The sequence below is a fragment of the Typopeltis vanoorti genome, chromosome 18, assembly GCF_054136105.1.
Source record: "Typopeltis vanoorti isolate ZY-2024b chromosome 18, IOZ_Tvanoo_1.0, whole genome shotgun sequence".
Classification (NCBI taxonomy): Eukaryota; Metazoa; Arthropoda; class Arachnida; order Uropygi; family Thelyphonidae; genus Typopeltis; species Typopeltis vanoorti.
The window spans coordinates 52323421-52344038 of NC_143566.1; the positions used below are offsets into that span (position 1 = coordinate 52323421).

Genomic DNA, 20618 nt, shown 5'->3' on the forward strand with positions numbered 1-20618 from the left:
GGTTTATAGTTTGACACTACTGCCTTGGATTCTATCTTGTTCAGTGGCACTATTTTTCCCTCTTTCCACTCTTCTAGATTGTTTCTGTTTCCAAACTTCTGTTCAACAACCAAGTCAAGGGAACTGCAAGCTATTTTGTATATTCCTGTAGTATACATGGTGATATCCCATCCAGTTCTCACAGCCTTTTTACTTAATATTCTAAATGCTTCCAATTCTTGAACTGCCAGTTCTCTGTCCTTCTTTCTATTCAATACCACTCTTAATCCACTTACATGAAATACACATTTCCACTATATCTTCAACAGATGTGACTTGTGTGCCTTCTCCAGCAACTAAAGTCAGTCATCCTATTCACCCTTTCTTCTACTAGCAACAGCTAGAATTCTTTAGGGTTTTGCTTTACTGCTTCAGCTAATTACTTTTCGTATGCCAATTTATCTATCCTTACTATACTTATCATCTTCCTAGCTTGCACCTTATACTTCTTCATTCTGCTGAGGGATAGTACCCTGTTCTTTATATTTTCTCCATAACATTCTCTTTCTGAAAAGCTCCTGCATAATTTTAGGATGGCATGATGAGGTTTCCAATGGCATATTATATTAGTGGAGTTATGCTACCAGCAATTGATGAGGCTAGGGATCGTGGCATAATTGTGAATAGGAATTTGAAGTTTAAAGATCATGAAGCAAAAATTGCAAATACAACTGGGAGAATAATTGCAACGTTAAAGCGAACCTTAACATGTAAGGGATAAGGAAGTCTTGCTTCCTTACAGGGTCTTAATAAGATGGTACCTGGACTACTGTGTATAGATTTGGTTTCCTGGATTTCAAGAGGATAAAGAAACTGTTGAAAGGGTGCAAAGAAGAGTTACAAAGATTATGAGGACAGATTGCAAACATATGGACTACACACTTTGGTTAATAGGAGAAAGAAGGATGATATGATAGAGGTCTATAAACTTCTAAATAGATGTTGTAGGATATTGTCTTATGAAATTTTTCATTGTATGAAAGGTGGGAGAAAACACGGGAGGGGGGCATTCATGCAAGTTAAGTTTGTTAATGGTTAAGAAAGGGATAAGAGTTAGATTTTTCTCTTGCAAAGCAGTGGGTGAGTGGAATAATTTGCTGTTGAAGTAGTGAATGCATTTAAGGAAAGGTATGACAGGTGGTTTAGGTGATGTATAGCCTCCCTTGATGAGGACTCCCTGGAGGTCTCAGATAATAATAATATCTGGCAAAATAATTCCACAAAAACTTGGAAGTTTTTTCCCACTTAGTTAGACTATAATAAATTTAATTTAATCCTTTATTAAAGTGTAAGCAAACAAATTTTGCACCTTAAATATCTTCAGGACTGAGGTAACTCGTGGTAAAGGTGGACTAAGCTCTCATCACTTGTCTTAGTATCTCCCATAATGCAAAGCACATCTCCTTGCAGACATGTATAATGCTATGCATTGAGGGAAGGGCCACTACCAAGACCGGTTTCGACCTTTATTGAGGTGCTGTTTAAGTAAAGACCTCTCTAAAAATTAGGCGATTCCCCACTCCCTACGAGTGACCGAAGGATCGTTCACCTCAGCGTTGTTCCATTCAGTGACAGGCTTACCCTGCCACCGAGAAGAACTTCTCAGTGTTGGCTCCACCCAGTGGCAGGCTCACTCCATCACCAGATAGAGCCATAATCTCAGTGGTAGCTCCACTCAGAGACAGGCAAAAAACTTACTCCAAGCAGAGCCTCTCATACCTCAAGGAAAGGGACCACTCTATGCAAAAGCACATCAGTGAGAGACCCAGAGGTGGTGATACCAAGGTGGAAATAATGGAGAAGTCATATTTACCTGTGCAAGTTGCCGAAAGGTATCTCACCCCATTACTAAATTACTTTAGATTTAGAGAAAGATGTTGGAAGTTTTTTTCCACTTGGTATGACTATAATAAATTTAGTTTAATCCTTTATCCAAGTTTAAGCAAACAAAGTTTGTGCCTGAAGTATCTTTAGGACTGAGGCAACTCGTGATAAAGGTAGACTAAGCTCTCATCACTCCTTGTCATAGTATCTCCCATAATGCAAAGCACATCTCCTTGCAGGCATGTATAATGCTATGCATGACTTTTCCATTATTTCCACCTTGGTATCAGCATCTGTGGATCTGGCACCCACTGACGAGACCTCAATAAAGGTCAAAATCGGTCTGGGTAGTGGCCCTTCCCTTAATGCATAGTATTATACATGTCCGCAAGGAGATGTGCTTTGCATTATGGGAGATACTAAGACAAGTGACGAGAGCTTAGTCCACCTTCACCATGAGTTGCCTCAGTCCTGAAGATACTTCAGGTGCAAACTTTGTTTGCTTATACTTGGATAAAGGATTAAACTAAATTTATTATAGTCTAACCAAGTAGAAAAAAACTTCCAACATCTTTCTCTAAATCCAGATTAATTTAGTAATGGGATGAGACACCTTTTGGCAACTCATATAGGTAAATATGATTTCTCCATTATTTCCACCATGTATCACCACCTCTGGGTCTGGCTCCGGCTCCCACTGATGAGACCTCAATAAAGGTCAAAATCGGTCTGGTTAGTGGCCTTCCCTTGATGCATAGCATTATACATGTCCACAAGGAGATGTGCTTTGCATTATGGGAGATACTAAGACAAGTGACGAGAGCTTAGTCCACCTTTACCACTAGTTGCCTCAGTCCTGAAGATACTTCAGGCGCGAACTTTGTTTGCTTAAATTTGGATAAAGATTAAACTAAATTTATTATAGTCTAATCAAGTGGGAAAAAACTTCCAATATCTTTCTCTAAATCCAGAGTAATTTAGTAATGAGGTGAGACACCTTTTGTCAACTCATATAGGTAAATATGACTTCTCCATTATAATGGGTCTGGCACCCACTGACGAAACCTCAATAAAGGTCAAAACCGGTCTGGGTAGTTACCTTTCCCTTAATGCATAGTATTATACATGTCTGCAAGAAGATGTGTTTTGCATTATGGGAGATACTAAAGGAAGTCCACAAAGGTGGACTAAGATCTCATCACTTAGTCCACCTTTACCACAAGTTGCCTTAGTCCTGAAGCTACTTCTGATGCAAACTTGTTTGCTTACACTTGGATTAAGGATTAAACTAAATTTATTATAATCCACAAGAACAGGTCATGAAAATATACGGTCAGCTGATATAGACTAGGAGATTCAAGGATGAAGAATGTGGATGACATACAACAAATTAGTACAGTGGACAAGTAATGAGACCACTGCCCCACTTACTGGAGGCCTGGAGTGGCTTGAATCAGTTCCATGTTTGGTCTTTAGATGGTGTCTAGGCTGTAAAAAATAAATAAGAAATAAAAAAAGAATATAATTGATCAAACTGAAAAAATCCTTAAGCCACCCACTGTCAAATGTACTATAGGCTTGCAAATCACCTTTTGTGGGTGGGAACCATGTTAAAAAAAAATATTATGTGTGGGGGACCTCAGCTATGGGGGGGGAGAGAGAGAGAGATTAGGAAGAACTGTCACAGGGAGGGAAGGCAATGGAATTTATACAGCTACTAAGAGATAATTACCTGAGACAGCAGGTAATGGAGCAGACTTAGGTCTCAGAGTGCTGGATCAGTGCCAGTCAGAAACCTTGGCAGTAACATTGCCTCTAATTGGAGAGAATGATCATTATGATAAACTGATGAGCTAGATTGACATTGCTAGGGCATAAAATTGATGAATGAATTAGATGGATGAATCGCATCATTAAGTGGGAGTTGTAGAAAAAGAAAAAGTTGTGGCAGTTATAAAGAGAAAAGTGATCAGTGAACTCATGAGCAGTATAAGGCATGTGTAAGCAGGGTGACCAGTATGGCAAAAGCAGATTATGAGAGGAAGCTAGCTGAGAAAATCCCAAAGAGCTTAGTTGTGGTAAGTAAAAGGAAGAATAACTATGGAAGTTAACTTCAAGGAGTATTAGCAGGGAGGTAAGAAAAATAAACAAAATGTTTTCATTGCTGAGTCATTTTGCAAGGCTTTACCATCCAGTTACAGCCTTGCAAATTTAAAGTGCTTAGTATATTGCAGAACCTTAATGCAATATGGCTATGGGATTAAATCAGTCCATGTATTAATTAAGAGAATTTGCAAGGGGAATTGACAGCTCCTCTAACCAAACTGTGTGTTTAATTTTCAGGCCCTGGAAAGCTGTTAAAGAGAGTGAAAAAAGTACAAAATAGTTATGTTGCATACAGGAGACTCAAAGACAGAAGTAGAAGATTACAGATAATTAATATCTTGGGAGTGGTAGTTATTGAAGAAGTTGGTAAAAGGCAGAATTCGGGAATGGGTGGACAGTAATTGGTACTCTGTGGGAAACAGTATTGTTTTTTTTTGAAAGGTAGGTCTTGCCATAGTAATTTGCTCATTTTTTATGATAAAGTAAGAATTAAGTGTCATAAAGGAAATAGCTATGAAGGATACATGGTACTCTGTTTATAAATTGGAATAAATGGGGTTATATGTGAGACTGGTGATATGGATAAGAGGGTGGCTGATGAACAGTTGTCAAATAGTAAATGGAGGGAATGAATCCAAGGGAAAACCAGTGATTAGTAGTATACCAGAGGTTTGAGCAACTGTGGTTTAATTTGTACATCAGTGATATAAGAAATGATTTAAAGTAAAATATCCAGTTGTTTACTAGTGATGTAAAACTGGGAAGAGTAATAGTCAATGAAGATGATATCGAGTTCCTGCAAGATGACTTAATAGACTGGCAGTATGGGAAAGATGATGGATCCCAGTTTAATATGGAAAAGTACAAAGTTACACACTTTGGGAAGAGAAGATCACGAGCTGCACACTACATTTATGGAACTTGAGTAGGAAATTGACAAGGCCATGGATTTTGGGTGATTGTGGATAGGAAGTTGAAGTTTACATGGCATACAGCAAAAGTGTTCAGAACAGCTCATCATAATACTTGGATGTTGAAGAGCACACTGACAAGTAGGCATTGGAAGGTTATTATTCCTCTTTATAAGATTTAAAGACCAAGATTGTGACAGGATCAATGGAATGCCCCCAGTGAGGATAGACTGAATATCTGTGGGTTAAAAATGCTACTTAATAGGGGAGAAAGAGGGGATATGATAGAAGCATATAAGTTATTAAAGGAGCTTTACAGGGTTTACACAAGTATTTTTTCAACAAATGAGAACAAGTGATCATTCCTGAAAATTGTGGAAGAGTGTGTTATGTGTTAGCAAGGGTTTGTGAACTAGAATTTTTGCTTTGAGAGTGTAAATTGGTGGATAGGGTTGCCAGAGGTCATTGTTCACATATGTATTATGTGAATAATGATTAGTGTAGATCTCCCATGATGAGACTTTGACACCATGGAAATGTCCCAGTAAATAATAATATTAAATTGTAATTAAATTATAATAATATTAAACAGTAAATTATAATAATTATAATAAGAGAAACTTTAAAGCAAGTAGAGGAGACGAGAGATCTGGCAGTGGTGGTGGACAAGGACATCACATTAAGGGAACACATTGCACAAGTTGTGAAGAGGTCACATCAAATAATCGCAATGATGCGGGGGGAACCTGACATGCAGAAATAAAGAGGTTATGATGCCATTGTATGAGGCCTCATATGGATTATTGTGCAGATTTGGTTGCCAGGTTTACATGGTGACGAGGATATGTTGGAAAGGGTCTAGACAAGATTCATAAAGTTGGTCTTAGGAATTTGGAGTGCAAGGACAGATTGAGAGAATATAAATTGCAAAGCCTAATGAATAGGAAGAAGAGAAGGGGGGGATATCATTGAAACATATAAGCTAGTCAGGGGTTGTTATCAGGTTGACATGGAAGAGATTTTTCACAGAATGAGAGAGGGGAGGGTAGAACAAGAGGCCATTGTTGGCAACTGTATAAGGCGGGTGTGAGCAGAGGAGTGAGGAAAAGGTTCTTTGCATGGAGGGTGGTTGGTGAGTGGAATGCATTGCCTGGGTGTGTTGTGAGTGTGGGCACATTGAATCATTTTAAGGCACGGGTGAATGAGCATTGTGTGCAATAGTGTGTACCTCCCACAATGAGTCTCTGGCTCCATGGAGGTCAGATGTTAATAATAATAATATAGCAACAGCCAACTAAATATTTCATTCTGTACACTTTCACCTCACTCCATACAGACCCAAAATTATAGTCACTATTTTCCCCTTGCATTTCCACTTTGTGTCGGCATAACTCCTCTGCTATCATGTCTATTTCTGTTAAGATATCATTTTCATCCAGTGACAAATGAAGTTTGCTGGTGCAACAATTTCATTTCTCTTATTCGTGACCAAACATAGTAATTCATTTTTGGATATATAACTAGTTCTACCCTTTTCTGTTTCTCATCTTTAATTTCAGTTAAAAATAAGATATGGATTTAATTTCAATTAAATATCTGGTAACATTTTTTTGCAGACATCAAATAGTATGTGCTTCATTGATATCCACAATGATTTCTAAAATGGTTAAGATTTTTGTTGAAAAGGTAATATGAAATGGTGTTAATTCCATTGTTTATAAATAATATACAATTTCATAAGGGTGGTGGTAGAATGGAGGTATCAAACTATAGGCCTGTTTGTATTTCTTCCATAATTAAGATTTTAGAGAAACTGGTTAGAACTAGTATAGAGAATTGAGCAGATGAGGGTAATTTATGCAGGCTAGCATGGATTTGTTACAAGACTCTTGTTTTAGTAATCTAGTTACCTTTTACAATACAGTAACAAGAATAGTGGATGAGGATAAGGCATATACTCATCTTTTGGATTTTATCAAGGCATTTGACAGAGTGTCACATGTCAAGTTGATTTTTAAGTTGCATCATATGGATTTGGATGTCAGGTTAGTGGATTGGTGATTGGCTCTCTAATAGATATCAGAGAGTTGAATATGGGTAGCAGTATCAGGGAGTAGGAAGGTTACAAGTGGAGTTCCACAGGGCTCAGTCCTAGAACCATTGCTGTTTGATTTTTATGTCAATGACATTGTCACAGAACTACAGTCAGATGTTTAGTTGTCTGCAAATGATGTGAAGCTTGGAATGGTCATTAGTAATAATGCTGATGTTTTGGCTCCTTAAGAGGATTTGAATAAGTTGAAAAGGTGAACAAATAAATGGGGGTACCAGTTTAACCATGGTACCGGCCAGGACGTGTATATATGTCCAAGTTTCCATGGATGCGAAGTGCCTATTAAAATTGTAATACCATTGATATTACATTGAAATATATGATGGATATGAAGCGTATGAGGATGCGTATTTTATCCATAATGGCCGGTAAGGTGGTTATTATTATCATTATTATTATTTGACACCTCCAGGGAGTCCAAAGACTCATCGAGGGAAAGTGTGCCAACAGCATCGGATGATTGGTTCCCTTCCAACTACTAACCACGCTCAAACTTACTTAACTGAGCCATTAGTAGCAGAGGCTCTACCAATCGACCAACCGGTTAATGCAACTAAATGTGAGGTTTTAAAATTTGGGATCTGCAGATAGGAAGGATGCTTCATACTCACTTGGTGGAATTATACTGGAAGAAGTGGAGGAAGCAAGGAATCTTTGGGTGATTATGGATAGAGATTCAAAGTTCCGAGGACATATTTCAAGGGTGTGAAGGCATCTCAGAGAATTGCATCTATGTTGAGGAGAACATTGACCACGAGAGATAAATGTGGGCTGGTCCTATTGTATAATTTTGATCAGATGATCATGATTTCTTTGTTCATACCTGGTCACTGGGATTTGAAGGTGATGAGGTAACCTTGGAGTGGGCAGAAACATCTGTTTCTGCACATTCCAGATAGCAAAAATGATATTAGGACTGTGCAAAGTTGATTATGAGGCTAGACTGAAGGCATGCGGACTGCAGAGTTTGGTGGATAGAAGACAAATGGGGGGGCGATATGATTGAGACATTTAAGCTGTTGAAGGGTTATTATTGTATTAACACTGAGAAGATTTTTCATACGGTAGAACGAGGAAAGGAGCAAGGGCATGGAACCTTTCCTGGAAGTTGCAAAAGAAGGTGATGAGTAAAAGGATAGGAAGTAAGTTTTGGGCTTGGAGAGTGGTAGGTGTATTTAAAGCATTACCTGATAGAGTGGTGAACATGCAGACTGTAAATTATTTTAAGGAGTGGTATGAAAGACTGTGTTGACTAGCATTGACCTCCCACAATGAGTCTTATGACTCCATGGAAGTCAGGAAAATAATGATAATAATAATATGAAACACATTTTATGTTATTATATTACAATAGTTTTAATAAAATATAACAGCCTGTTTATTTCATGGATCATTTAAATTTTATTCACAGATTAAAAACATTTATTTGAGTAAATGTTGGTTCTTAGACTGTTTCTATTTAATTTTTATGTATTCAGTTATTTGCAGATGATGCAAACTGGGAAGAATAACAAAGAACTCTGAGAACTGATGATGGATATCAGGAGATTATTGAGGTGGGGGAAAGACAACGGTGTGGTAGGAAGAAGAAATAGTCTGTGTGTTGCCTGGGTATGACAAAGATGAGTTGTAACGCAGAGCAAAGATCTTGAATCGAATGTTAGCAGAAATGTGTGAAGAGAAAGGAGTGCAGTTTGTGAATGTGTGGGATGAGTCTGAGGGACTAATGGAATTGTATAAGAGTGATGGACTGTATTTGAATCATTTTGGAATAAGTCATATGGAAAGGCTGCTGCTTGGAAAGTGTAATGAACAAGACAAATAAGGTATCAGTGGAAGTTAGAGATGATGTAAATGATAAGGAGACTGGACCAGGTGAGACTGATGTGATTGTGAGAACAGGAATGCAATTTGGACAGGGAAATGAGGTGCACCAGAGAGGTTTGGAAGTACAGTGTAAGGGGGAGTGGATTCTGAAAGCAGTAATGAATGAATATATGGGGATGGTCAGCATAAGAATAGAATAGCATGTAATATATGGAGGTAGTCGAGTCTGGGAGAAAATATGGGATAAAGGGTAAGAGTGAGCAGATAGCAGCAAATGTAGAGAAGTCAAAGATGGGGAGCAACATGGGTAGGACTGGTTTATGTACAAAGAAATGAATGGTTACAATTATTTATGAATATGAGGAGGATCAGAAATAAGGAGATGAAATTTTGCAATGATTGAGTTTATTTGCCCGAAAACAGTTGAGATAAGTTAAATATGGTTGGATGAGAATGATATCGCGATGAGAATAGAAATGAAAGATATGATGTTTTCATGCAGATAGGAAGGGAAAGAAGGGAAGAGTTCTGTTGAGTATAGCAGAAGAATTATGTCCACACAAGGTTGAGATACAAGGGGAAAAAGGTAGCAGTTGTTTTGAAATAGTATGATGTGAGGTGGAGGTTGATAGAATGAGATATTTGGGTATTCCAAAGGTGAAAAGGAAAAACAAGATAGGAGTAAAATGGATAAATGAAGAGATTAAGCATGAAGGCACTGTGGAGGCAACACAAGATAAATGTTTGTAGTAATCATTTGCATGAAGAGTGCAAAGAGCAAGCCAGGGTGACCTGGTTGGTAAAGACAGCAAAAGTGCAGTACAAGAAGAAATTAGCCAATTAAGCTTAGAAAAATCCTAGTGAGTTCTTTCTTTTGTGTGTGGCAAGTAGAAAAAAAATGACTGTGGGATAATGATACTAGTTGATGACACTGGTAGATTAGTAACCAGTGCAGAGGATATAGCTGAAGTATTCAATTGGCAATTTGTTAGTGTATTTCATTTTCCTGAAGGTGACATTATGAAAAGCTGGACTGAAAAGGGTATAATGGAGGGTTTGTGGACATGATTTGTCCACAAACTGCATGGTTTGTGGACATGAATATCACTGCACTTGACTGGTTTCCACAAGGCTCTGATCTCAACTCTATTGAGCATCTGGGATGAACTGGGGCTTCGAGTGGGGTTAAGGGACATCTGCTCCACAACAGTCCAGGACCTCATTACATGCCTACAGGATGACTGGTCCAAAATTTCCATTGATTGCTATTGTACTCTTGTGGAAAGTATGTCCCCATAGGATTGTTGCAGTCATCGCAGCAATAGGCTGTTCTGCATCTTATTAAGGTAGATGCCATGGCTGTTGTCTGTTCCTCACACTATGATATCCATTGGCTTCTTTTCAAGCGGTATATACTCTCTAACCAATAGGTTGTAGGTTTGAATCCTGTTATAGGCATGGATGTTTGTGATTGTTTTTAGGTGGAAGATAAACTTCATCATTTACTATGAAACCACCTTCCCACTTACTGGAAGCCTGAACTGGCTTGCAAAAGTTGTGCTTTTGGTCTCTAGAGCAGGGTTTCCATGCTGTGTAAAAATAAATTAAAAGATACAAAAAAAAAAAATATATATATATATATATATAAAATTAATACAATTAGGATAAAAAAAAATCTTAGTCTTCTTATGGTATTAATATACTATAGTTTTACAACCTTTTATGAGTGGGAGTTACATAAAAAAATTACCTAGCAATAATATAGGTGATGCTGGGAAACCTAATTGTATGTTGTTAACCATATCATGCATTTAATAACTGGAGTTTTGTGTAAATCATCTCTTCAGATTATAAGAACTGACCTCTGTAGACAGTGAATAAAATTTAAATTGATTTTATCCTCAGTATTGTTACAGGTTGTTTAGTCGCAGGTTAAAGCTTTATGCTTTACCTGCGGCTGAAACTATCCTAAAGTAGTTGCATTTTGACTTTTTTTTCTTCTTTTTTTGAAATATGTAACCAGTTTGATTAACAGCGTTTCAAACTGTTCATTCAGCTGCTTTTAATTCCTTATAATTATTTTTATTTCTTGATGTTATTGATATTTACTGTTAAACTTGCATGACATTATGTTGCAATAACTAATCAAATCAATGTCTCTCCAAGCTGATTTTCAATACATATATTGTTATTTAATGTATTTTTATTAAATTTGCATTGTAGCCAATCAGTGGTTGAAGGTAGATCTTGGTCCACCAACAAAAGTCACAGGTATGGTGACAAAAGGTAGAGGTGACAGTCGACGGAAACAGTGGGTAACATCCTTTACACTATCATATAGTAATGATAGTAACCGATGGTTTTTCTATAAAGATGACAGTCATCGTGATCCAAAGGTGAAGGTAATTTCATTTTATTTTATTGAATTCTATGTCTTGCAATCTTCTCAGCCAGTAATATATGATCTAGATCACTTCAGCTCATACCCGAATTATTTTTTACTCATACTGAAGAGATTCAATCAGACAGCATGTGCAGAATATATGGTGTTCTCATAAATTCTCTAGGAAATTTTGGCACATACAAAAATAATATTTAGTTTTTCAGCTCTTCTGTCAAAAAATTCATTCAGATTTGAATAATGGGTTTCAAAATAGAATCTCATTTTATGGATGCTTCTATCTTCTAGCAAGATAAAAGTGTCCATTCTTCAAGTATATTGTTCTTTTGATGCTTTCTATAAGAATAAAAACTTTATTCTCAAACTTTTTAGGTTAATGTTAGAGGCTGTTTTGTTATGTAAATCCCAAAGGTTGTAAATTTAGCACTGTGGATGGGCTTAGTTTGTGCATTTCAGGAACCGAGCTCTAGAGAATAAGCATAGCACTCCAATAAGCAGGATTGTGGTTTCACACTCAGGTAAGAAATTCATCCATTCCTAAAGACATTCACAAATATCCATGCAGTGTAGTTGGATTTCAGTCAGCAGAATCCATTATTGCTGGAGTGCAGTGACATTAACCATGCTCACGTACCTCATAGTGACTTTCTTTCATGCACTGTTATTTTTCCTATATAATCGCCTTTTTTTATTGAATACAAATCTTTTTCATAGTATGCTAAATAGAATGCTTTTTTTTATGTCAGCCTCATACACAAGAGGACACAACACTTATATACAGTGTGTGTGTGTAAGCAAGTGAGAAAGAATGAAGGAATCTCTTAATGAATTTCTTGAAAAGCTAGAAGTTATAATCACTGGACAAAACAGTATAATGGAAGACTGTTTCAAAGGATAGAGATAGATGGAATGAAAGAAGCGAATGAAAACTCACATCAGTAAATTTAGAGCTGTGCTGTGTATGAATGTCGGCAGCTGCTTTTGTTCTTACTTGTTTAGAGGAAAGTGGAGGAATGGTGATGTGGGGGTGGCTAGTTTGATGGAGCAGTTCTCATGAAAGTACCTATTAAAAAAGACAGTGCTGAAACAGAGCATTTGTGTTGAAATCAATTAGGGGAAGTTTGTGAGAAAGGAGTCATTTATTAAATGGATTGCTTTCTTGAAGACATCAAGCATTCTTAGGAGGGAGTTTTTTTTTCCCTTTTGAAAACAGTATTCTAAGATTGAATGAATTTGGGATTTATAAATATAAATTGAACAAAAGAAGACAATTTTTTTGGAGGCTATGGGGCTAAGCTACTTGTGAAAGTCAACTCCAAAAAAATTGATTGGAATCCTAACTGGAGATCTGAATATTATCAAAAATAATGGGGCATAGGTGGATCTTTCTCATGAGAAATAAGACAGGACTATATTCTGGCAAGATTGAAGTTCACTAGATTATCCTAATCCTACTGGAGAATAGTAAGGATCTGTTTTATACAGTAGTCATAGAAGATCATGAAGCTGGAATCATTTCAGCATTTCAAGGTTTGTCTAATGAAGAAGAAGAGTGTGCAACCATCAGCAAAACTATGGATAGGATTTGTTGTCAATGAGGGAATGTCATTAAAAGCACAGAGCTGTAGGATACTTGCATTGATAGAAAAATCCAAAGAGAGTAAACCATTCACCATAGCATTCCATGAATAATCACAGAGGAAACTGGTGATCCAGTCACAAAGGGCTGATGTCAAACCATGAGGATAGTTTGGTAAGAAAGCCTCTTCACCATATGCAATCAAATGCCTTGGAAGTCTTAAGAGCACTTACTACTTACATTCATTTATAAAACAGGAAACAGTCCATCCCCAACAGACACCATACTGCAGATGCAAGAAAACAAGTAGTTTTATTTTATCATTAAATACAGTACAGAGACATTTACTGTCTATGTGCTCTATTTGCTTGACCTAGTAATTGCAACTGAGAATGTGGCTGTAACGAACATGACCATGTTGCCACCTATTGGTGAGAGTGATCATAAGGTCTTGACCTGGGAGGTGGCTAAAGGAGTTGAATTTACAATTAAGACAGGGTACATGTGGAATTACCGTGCTGGTAAGTATGATAAGCTAAGGAGTGTGCTTGGCTCAGTGCCATGGCATGTAAAACTGCAAGGGCTGGATGTTGATAGTGCATGGGAGGTGGTTAAGAAGTGTTTGCAGGAGGCAATCGTTGACTGTATACCAAGAGTCCGAATAAAAAATCAAGTAGGGGTTAAATGGATGAATAACACTATTAAGCTTGAGCTGCAAAAAAAGAAACAATTGTGTAGGGCATTTAAGGAGAAAGGTGACCAGCAGGCACAGGAACAGTATATAGCTCAGGCCAGGATGGTAACAAGGGTGGTAAGAAAAGCAAAAGCAGATTATGAAAGAAAATTGGCCATGCAGGCTAAAGAGAATCCCAAACAGTTTTTTTCAATATGTTGCAAGTAAAAGGAAAAATGTTCATGGCAGAATGATCTTAAAAAATGCTGAGGGTAGGGAGGTAACTGAATCAGTCGATATAGTGGAATTACTGAGCGAGCACTTTGCAAGAGTATATCATCCAGGTGGTGACATTGCAGGAATGGAAGAACCCAACAGCTTATACTGGAATTCTGATGAATGAAGTAGAGGTAACTAGTCTATTACAGAACCTCAATGTCAATACATCTGTGGGATTGGATGGTATACCAGCTCGTGTCGTACGTGAAGCAGCTAAAGAATTATCAGTGCCCTTGACCATTTTGTTTAATTTGAGCCTTGGGTCTGGGTCAGTCCCAAGGGGGTGGAAAGAGGGGAAAACATAAGAGGAATCATTATCAAGGTCTTGGAGAAAATAGTCAAGAGGAAAATACAAAATTGGATAGATGAAAATGGGATACTGTATCGGGGACAGCATTGTTTTGTGAAGGGTAGGTCATGCCTCAGTAACTTGCTCACGTTTTATAACACAGTGACGGCTGAACTAGATAAGGGTAATGGGTTTAGAGTGATTCTACTGGACCTTGCTAAGGCCTTTGACGGGATACCACATGGAATTCTAATCAGTAAATTGCAGCATATGGGGATGGATATACAGTTGGTGAGATGGATAGGAGGGTGGTTGACGGAGAGATATCAGAGAGTGGTTTATTCAGGAGTAAAGTCCACAAGATGGCCTGTGACTAGTGGTGTGCCACAAGGATCTGTTCTTGGACCACTGCTGTTTAATTTGTTCATTAATGATATAGGAAAGGATCTGAGAGGAACAGCTTATTTGTTCGCAGATGATGCAAAGTTGGGTAGGGCAATAGTGAATGCAGATGATGTCAACATTTTGCAAGATGATTTGGATAGATTGGAGGTCTGGGCTAAGGAGAATGGATGTCAATTTAATGTGGCAAAATGTAAGGTTATGCATTTTGGGGTGTAAAGATTAGCAGCAGTTTACTACATTGGTGGAACTGTACTCCAGGAAATTGATGAGACACGAGATTTAGGAGTGTTGGTGGATAAGGAGTTGAAGTTTAGGGGGCACATTGCAAAAGTGGCCAAATCAGCTCATCAAATCACTTGGTTGCTGAAGAATACGTTGACAAACAGAGACAAGCAGGTTATTGTTCCTCTGTATCGAGCCTTGATAAGACCCCATCTCGACTACTGTGCCCAGATTTGGTCACCTAGGTTTCTTATTATTGGGGAGGAGGTTTAGAGGATCCAAAGGCGAGTGACCAAGATGATAGCAGGTCTGTGGAATGAACCTTATGAGAACAGGTTGAGGATTTGTGGGTTGCAAAAATTGGTTGATAGGCGGAGGAGGGGAGATATGATTGAGACATTCAAATTACTGAAGGGTTTCTATAAAATTAATTCAGAAGATATTTTTGAGAACAGGGCTGGTTGTGGGAGGACTAGGGGACATCCATGGAAACTGGGCAAAAGTGTGGTTGGTAAAGGTGTTAGAGCTGGGTTCTTTACTTTTAGAGTGGTGAATGAGTGGAATGGGCTGCCAGAGTCTATGGTGGATGCTGTGACAGTAAATGAGTTTAAGTCGAGGTATGATAGATACTGTATGAATGTCGAATAGTTGTGATGAATATAATTTGGGGCCTCCCTCGATGAGTCTAATGACTCCTTGGATTTGCCCATTATTGCACTAATTATTGCTAATAATTTAGCAATAATTAGTGCAATTAGAAACAATTGAAGGATCCATCATAATGAGAAACATGCTCCCTCCCACAAATGCTAGTACATGCTCACCAGAATGCCAGAATGGTGATACCAAACACGTTAACTAAATACATTTGTCCAAACATCCTCTTTCAGATTTTCAGTTGCAGAAAATAAATGTGTAAAAGCTGTTTATAATTCACCCTAGCAACTTATAGGACAGACACACACACAAAATATTGCATATATAAATTATTAATAATTCACTAACATAAAGAGCCAAAGGATCCAGTTCGGTGATGCAAAATTTATAAAACTTAAGTGGATATTAAATCCAGTATTATTTCAAAGCCGAATATAGATAATATAAAAGTTTCTTATGAAAATTGACAAGAGAGCTTACGGGAATACATTCGCCGGCGTTTACGAGTTGCTTTAGTCGGACCTAATAAGTGACATGACCGCTATCAAGCGCCTGTATATTCGCTTCCTATTGGTCCATTTTTATAAGGTTTCACTGGCTTGACAGCTGTTTCGAACTTACTGGTTCATCCTCAGAGGCCAGGCAGAAACCTTAAGAGAGCAAAAATTCTCTTGCAATACTAAGGAACTTGAAACATTGGAGAGGTGCCTTTTCCGTAAGCGAACTTTCACTCGGTGTCTGAAAGTATTTACTAAAATAAAGAGCCAAAAGGCTTCAGTTAGATGATGCAAAATTTATAAAAATTAAGTGGATATTAAATCCAGCATTATTTCCAAGCTGAATACAGAAACTATAAAAGTTTCGTATGAAAATTGACCAGCGAACTTATGGGAATTGAATAGCAAACTTACTGGAATACATTTTCCGGCATTTTTGAGTTGCCCTAGCCGTACCTAATAGGTGACACGACTGCCATCAAGCATCCGTATATTTGCCTCCTATTGGTCCATTTTGATAAGGTTTCACTGGCCTTACAGCTGTTTTGAAATTATTGGTTTTTGCCTGGTCTCTGAGGATGAACTTAAGTAAAAGCCCACTCTAAAAATTAGGTGATCCCCTGATCACTCCCTACGAGTGACTGAAAGATCGTCCAACGCAGCGTTGGTTCCACTCAGTGACAGGCTCACCCTCCCATTGAGCAGAACCGCTCATATTCCAGGGAAAAGCATACACCAACAAGGGCCCCCCCCTCACGGGCCACACCGGAAAACACTTTCCCAGGAGACTCAAATTGCTCTCTTAAGGCACTGCTACCCCGAAATCTTAAGTCCCCCCCCCCTCACTGGGAGCCAGATTCAGAAGAAACCTTAAGAGAACAAAAACTCTCTTGCAATACTAAGGAACTTGAAACGTCAGAGAGGTGTAATAAATTTAGTTTAATCCTTCATCCAAGTGTGAGCAAACAAAGTTTGCACCTGAAAGTATCTTCAGTACTGGGGTAAGGTGGTACAACACCGGGCAACTCGTTGCAAAGGTGGAGCAAACTAACATCACTCCCATCTCAGTATCTCCCATAATGCAAAACACATCTTCTTGTGATTGAGGTCTCTTCAGTGGGAGCCAGGCCCAAGTACAGATACCAGGCAGAAGCATTAGCAAGGTCATCTCTACCTACAGGAGTTGCCAAACGGTGTGCCACCTTTTTATTAAATTACTCTGGATTTAGAGAAAGATGTTGAAAGTTTATTTTTCACTTGGTTAGACTATAATAAATTTAGTTTAATATATACTATAATAATATAATAATAGAGACCTCAATAAAGGTCAAAACTAGTCTGGGTAGTGGCCCTTCCCTTAATGCATAACATTATACATATCTGCAAGGAGATGTGTTTTGCATTATGGGAGATACTGAGATAGGAGTGATGTTATCTTGCTCCACCTTTGCAACGAGTTTCCCGATGTTGTACCATCTTACCCCAGTCCTGAAGATACTTTCAGGCGCAAACTTTGTTTGCTCACACTTGGATAAACGATTAAACTAAATTTATTATAGTCAGAGAGGTGTATTTTTCATAAGCAAACTCTCAGTTTGTGCGTGAAAGTATTTACTAAAATAAAGAGCCAAAAAGCTTCAGTTCAACAATGCAAAATTTATAAAAATTAAGTGGATATTAAATGCAGCATTATTTCAAACCCAGAAACTATAAAACTTTCGTATGAAAAGGGCAACTCATAAACGCTGCCGGATGTATTTCCGTAAGCTCTCTGGTCAGTTATCATATGAAACTGTGATACTCTGTTATTATCAATGAAAGGAAAGGAAAGAAAAGATTTCATAAATTATAATTAAGGAACATTTAGTCTAATCGATAACCAGGAAGGTGATGATATCAAATATATCAATTTTTTTTTTTGGTGCCATTATCAGCACCAAAATCAAATATATTATAGATAAGATTTACTATTATAGAAAAGAGTTTCAGTTTATTTAAATCTTTAGCAACATTAATTTCATGTATTAACTATGAAACTATTATATAAATGTTTTTTCACTTCTGAATGTTTAATATATGTATAGGAATTTGGAGGCAATATGGATAAGAATACTGAACGGCGTCATTATCTCAACCAACCTTTTGTAGCTCGTTACATACGAATTCATCCCACAGGATGGAAAGGACGCATTAGCATGCGAGTTGGAGTGATAGGATGTCCACAAAAAGGTAAGGGTTTCTGTGAATCTGTTGATATACAGTTCACTTTTACCACAGCAAACACCATCATAACAACTCACTGTCACAACTTTCATCATAACATTATAACAACTCACTATCACAACATACATTATAATATTATAACAAGTTGCAGGGATGGTTAACTGATAGGATCGAGTGAGTTGTATATGGAGGTGCAGTGTCCTAAAAAAGAAAGGTTATTTCATGGAGAGGTAGGAGCATGGAATTCCTTGCCTGAGATGATGATAAAAGTGCAAATGGCTGATGGGTTTAAGGAATAGTATGATAGACTCTGTGTTGTCTAGTGTTGACCTACAATAAGTCTTATGACTCCATGGAGGTCAGGAAAAAATAATAATAATCCATTGCAGTAAGTAATGTTGCTTAATGCTGCTCATCGAGATTAATTGTATTTTTTTATATGCCTTTTACGAAACTTGCTAGGACTAGATATAATAACACACACTATTGCAGCTCTTGATTCTATATCTGCATCATGTAAAATACTTGTCCATCTTCACACTGATATTCTGTTTTTAAAATCATATTCACGATGCATATATGTTGAGTGAAAATCTTATGAATAAAGAAATACTTTTGTGTAATGTCAACTTACATCTCAAATGAAATACAAATCACAGTTTCATAGTTTAGTGAATAGTGTAGTGAAGATTTATTTGACATATTTTTATTTAATTGCTTTAGCTGTTTTATTTAATTGACTATTAAATAAAAAAGTGACCTAAGTTACGTCTTGCAAAGATATAACCCTGATTGTTGTTGATGCATTAATATCATTCATCCTTTAATTTTAGCATTCGTTCATCATGATCCCAGTGGTAACTGGCCTTGATAAAATTACTTGGTCTGCAAACACTGATTTATCTTTTCATAATAATTTTTCTCTTACTCACCAACACAGTAAAAACTCTTTAGGATTTTCTTTGTCCTGCTTAGCTAATTTCATCTCATAATCTGATTTAATCTAATAGATAAACTTAGGTGTTGATTATTCATGACATTTTTAACAGTATTAACAACACCAAACACACTAATTTATAAAAATATGTTTTATTAACTTGCTTATATTTCACTGAATTTCAAATCAGCACCATCTGAGCACAACACAGCATGTATATGTGACAGTGAGTAAGTGAAACAATATAAATGTAAAGGACAAAAGGTCTAAAGTCCTATTTTGTCACCCTCTAATGTTGTAGGGAAAAAAAATTTTTAAGCTATGTAGCTATGTGGAAGTTGCTCTTAAATTAAAAAGTCTCCAAAATTTTTGGCAAATTAATGCAACCATATTTGTTCAGATTAGGAGAATTCTTCATAGCCATGGCTGACTCAAAAAATAATCTTTCGTATCTGTAATGAATTCTAAATAGCACATTGGTTTTCTTCCATCTAATCCTGTGTGAAGGGGTGTCCAAAGCATGGTCTGTCAGTCCTGAATTGCCATAATAATGGTAGCAAATGTATTTTTTATGTTCTTCCAGTCAGATGTTAACAAATATTCCTGTCTGCCCATAGTAGGCCAAGTCACAGTCACAAGGAACGTCATACAATACATGGTGTGCTAGCGGGTTAAGTTTGTCCTTAAGCGAGCTGATCATAGTTGCTAATTTAACATCAGGTTTGAATGTGGTGTGAAGGCCATGTTTCATTAGTATACTTTGGCTATCTTTTTTGATGTACTTCTTCTGACATAGGGAATAGAAATGGTAATGTTGTGTTCCTGTGTATTAGAGGAAGGAGAAGTAATGGGGAGATGTAGTATGTTATCTATTTTGTAGGTATTGTAGCTATTCTTTAGTGAGCACTTGTGATGATAAATTTACTAAAACCACATGGTTTCGTCGAAGTTTGTATGTAGGATTTCATATTTCCTCAGGTGTCTGCATTTCACTTTTGTAAATTCTTTTTTTTTTGCTGCAACTTTGGAGATGTGATGTAGGACAATCCACATTTCAGGATTTGAAACCTTAATCAGTTCTCATGTACAGCACTATTTCAGCTTTTCTCAGATGGAAAGAAAAGTTAAATTCGACAACAGCACATCATATTTACCAACAAGTAGTTTAGTGCTTCTCTGACAAATCGTCACTACTCGCATAGAACTTAGTAAGTTAAACAGCTCTATCACCACTCTACAAGTGGTGATAGAACTGTAATGGCTACATTGGTTATGGATACATCTAATGCTATTACCAGATCCAGCACTCCTATCCCTGGTTGCCTCCATTACATGTTGTACGGGTAATTACCCCTTAGTAACTGTATAAAAATTCCATTTCCATCTTTCCATGTGCCCTATCCTCCCTCCAATCTTATGTCCTCATGGTTGTATCATCAGCAAACAATTGAATATTTCTCCTCGAATCTTGATCTATACCGTCCATATGTAAAATAAATAGCAGTGGTCCCAGAACAGAATGCTGTAGTACCTAGCTAGTCACCTTTCTCTTTTGGAACATTGCACTCTCCCTACACAACTATTGCCTTCTATTAGCCAGTCATCAATGTAGCTAGTCCATCAATTATTCATCCTC

General features: G+C 37.3%; 1 protein-coding gene across 3 annotated transcripts in view; it reads left to right on the top strand.

Annotated features, from left to right (window-relative positions):
• The window catches only part of LOC150096671 (lactadherin-like), a 331206-nt gene that overhangs the window by 143823 nt on the left and 166765 nt on the right, over nucleotides 1–20618 (top strand). For all 3 annotated transcript variants that reach the window (XR_016549807.1, XM_090408188.1, XM_090408189.1), the window contains 2 exons: nucleotides 11044–11222; nucleotides 17907–18051. Coding sequence is in view for 2 of the 3 variants with exons in the window: in XM_090408188.1 (XP_090264314.1) it covers nucleotides 11044–11222; nucleotides 17907–18051 (324 nt within the window). In the remaining variant the exon portion in view is untranslated. The remainder of the gene's footprint in view (nucleotides 1–11043; nucleotides 11223–17906; nucleotides 18052–20618) is intronic.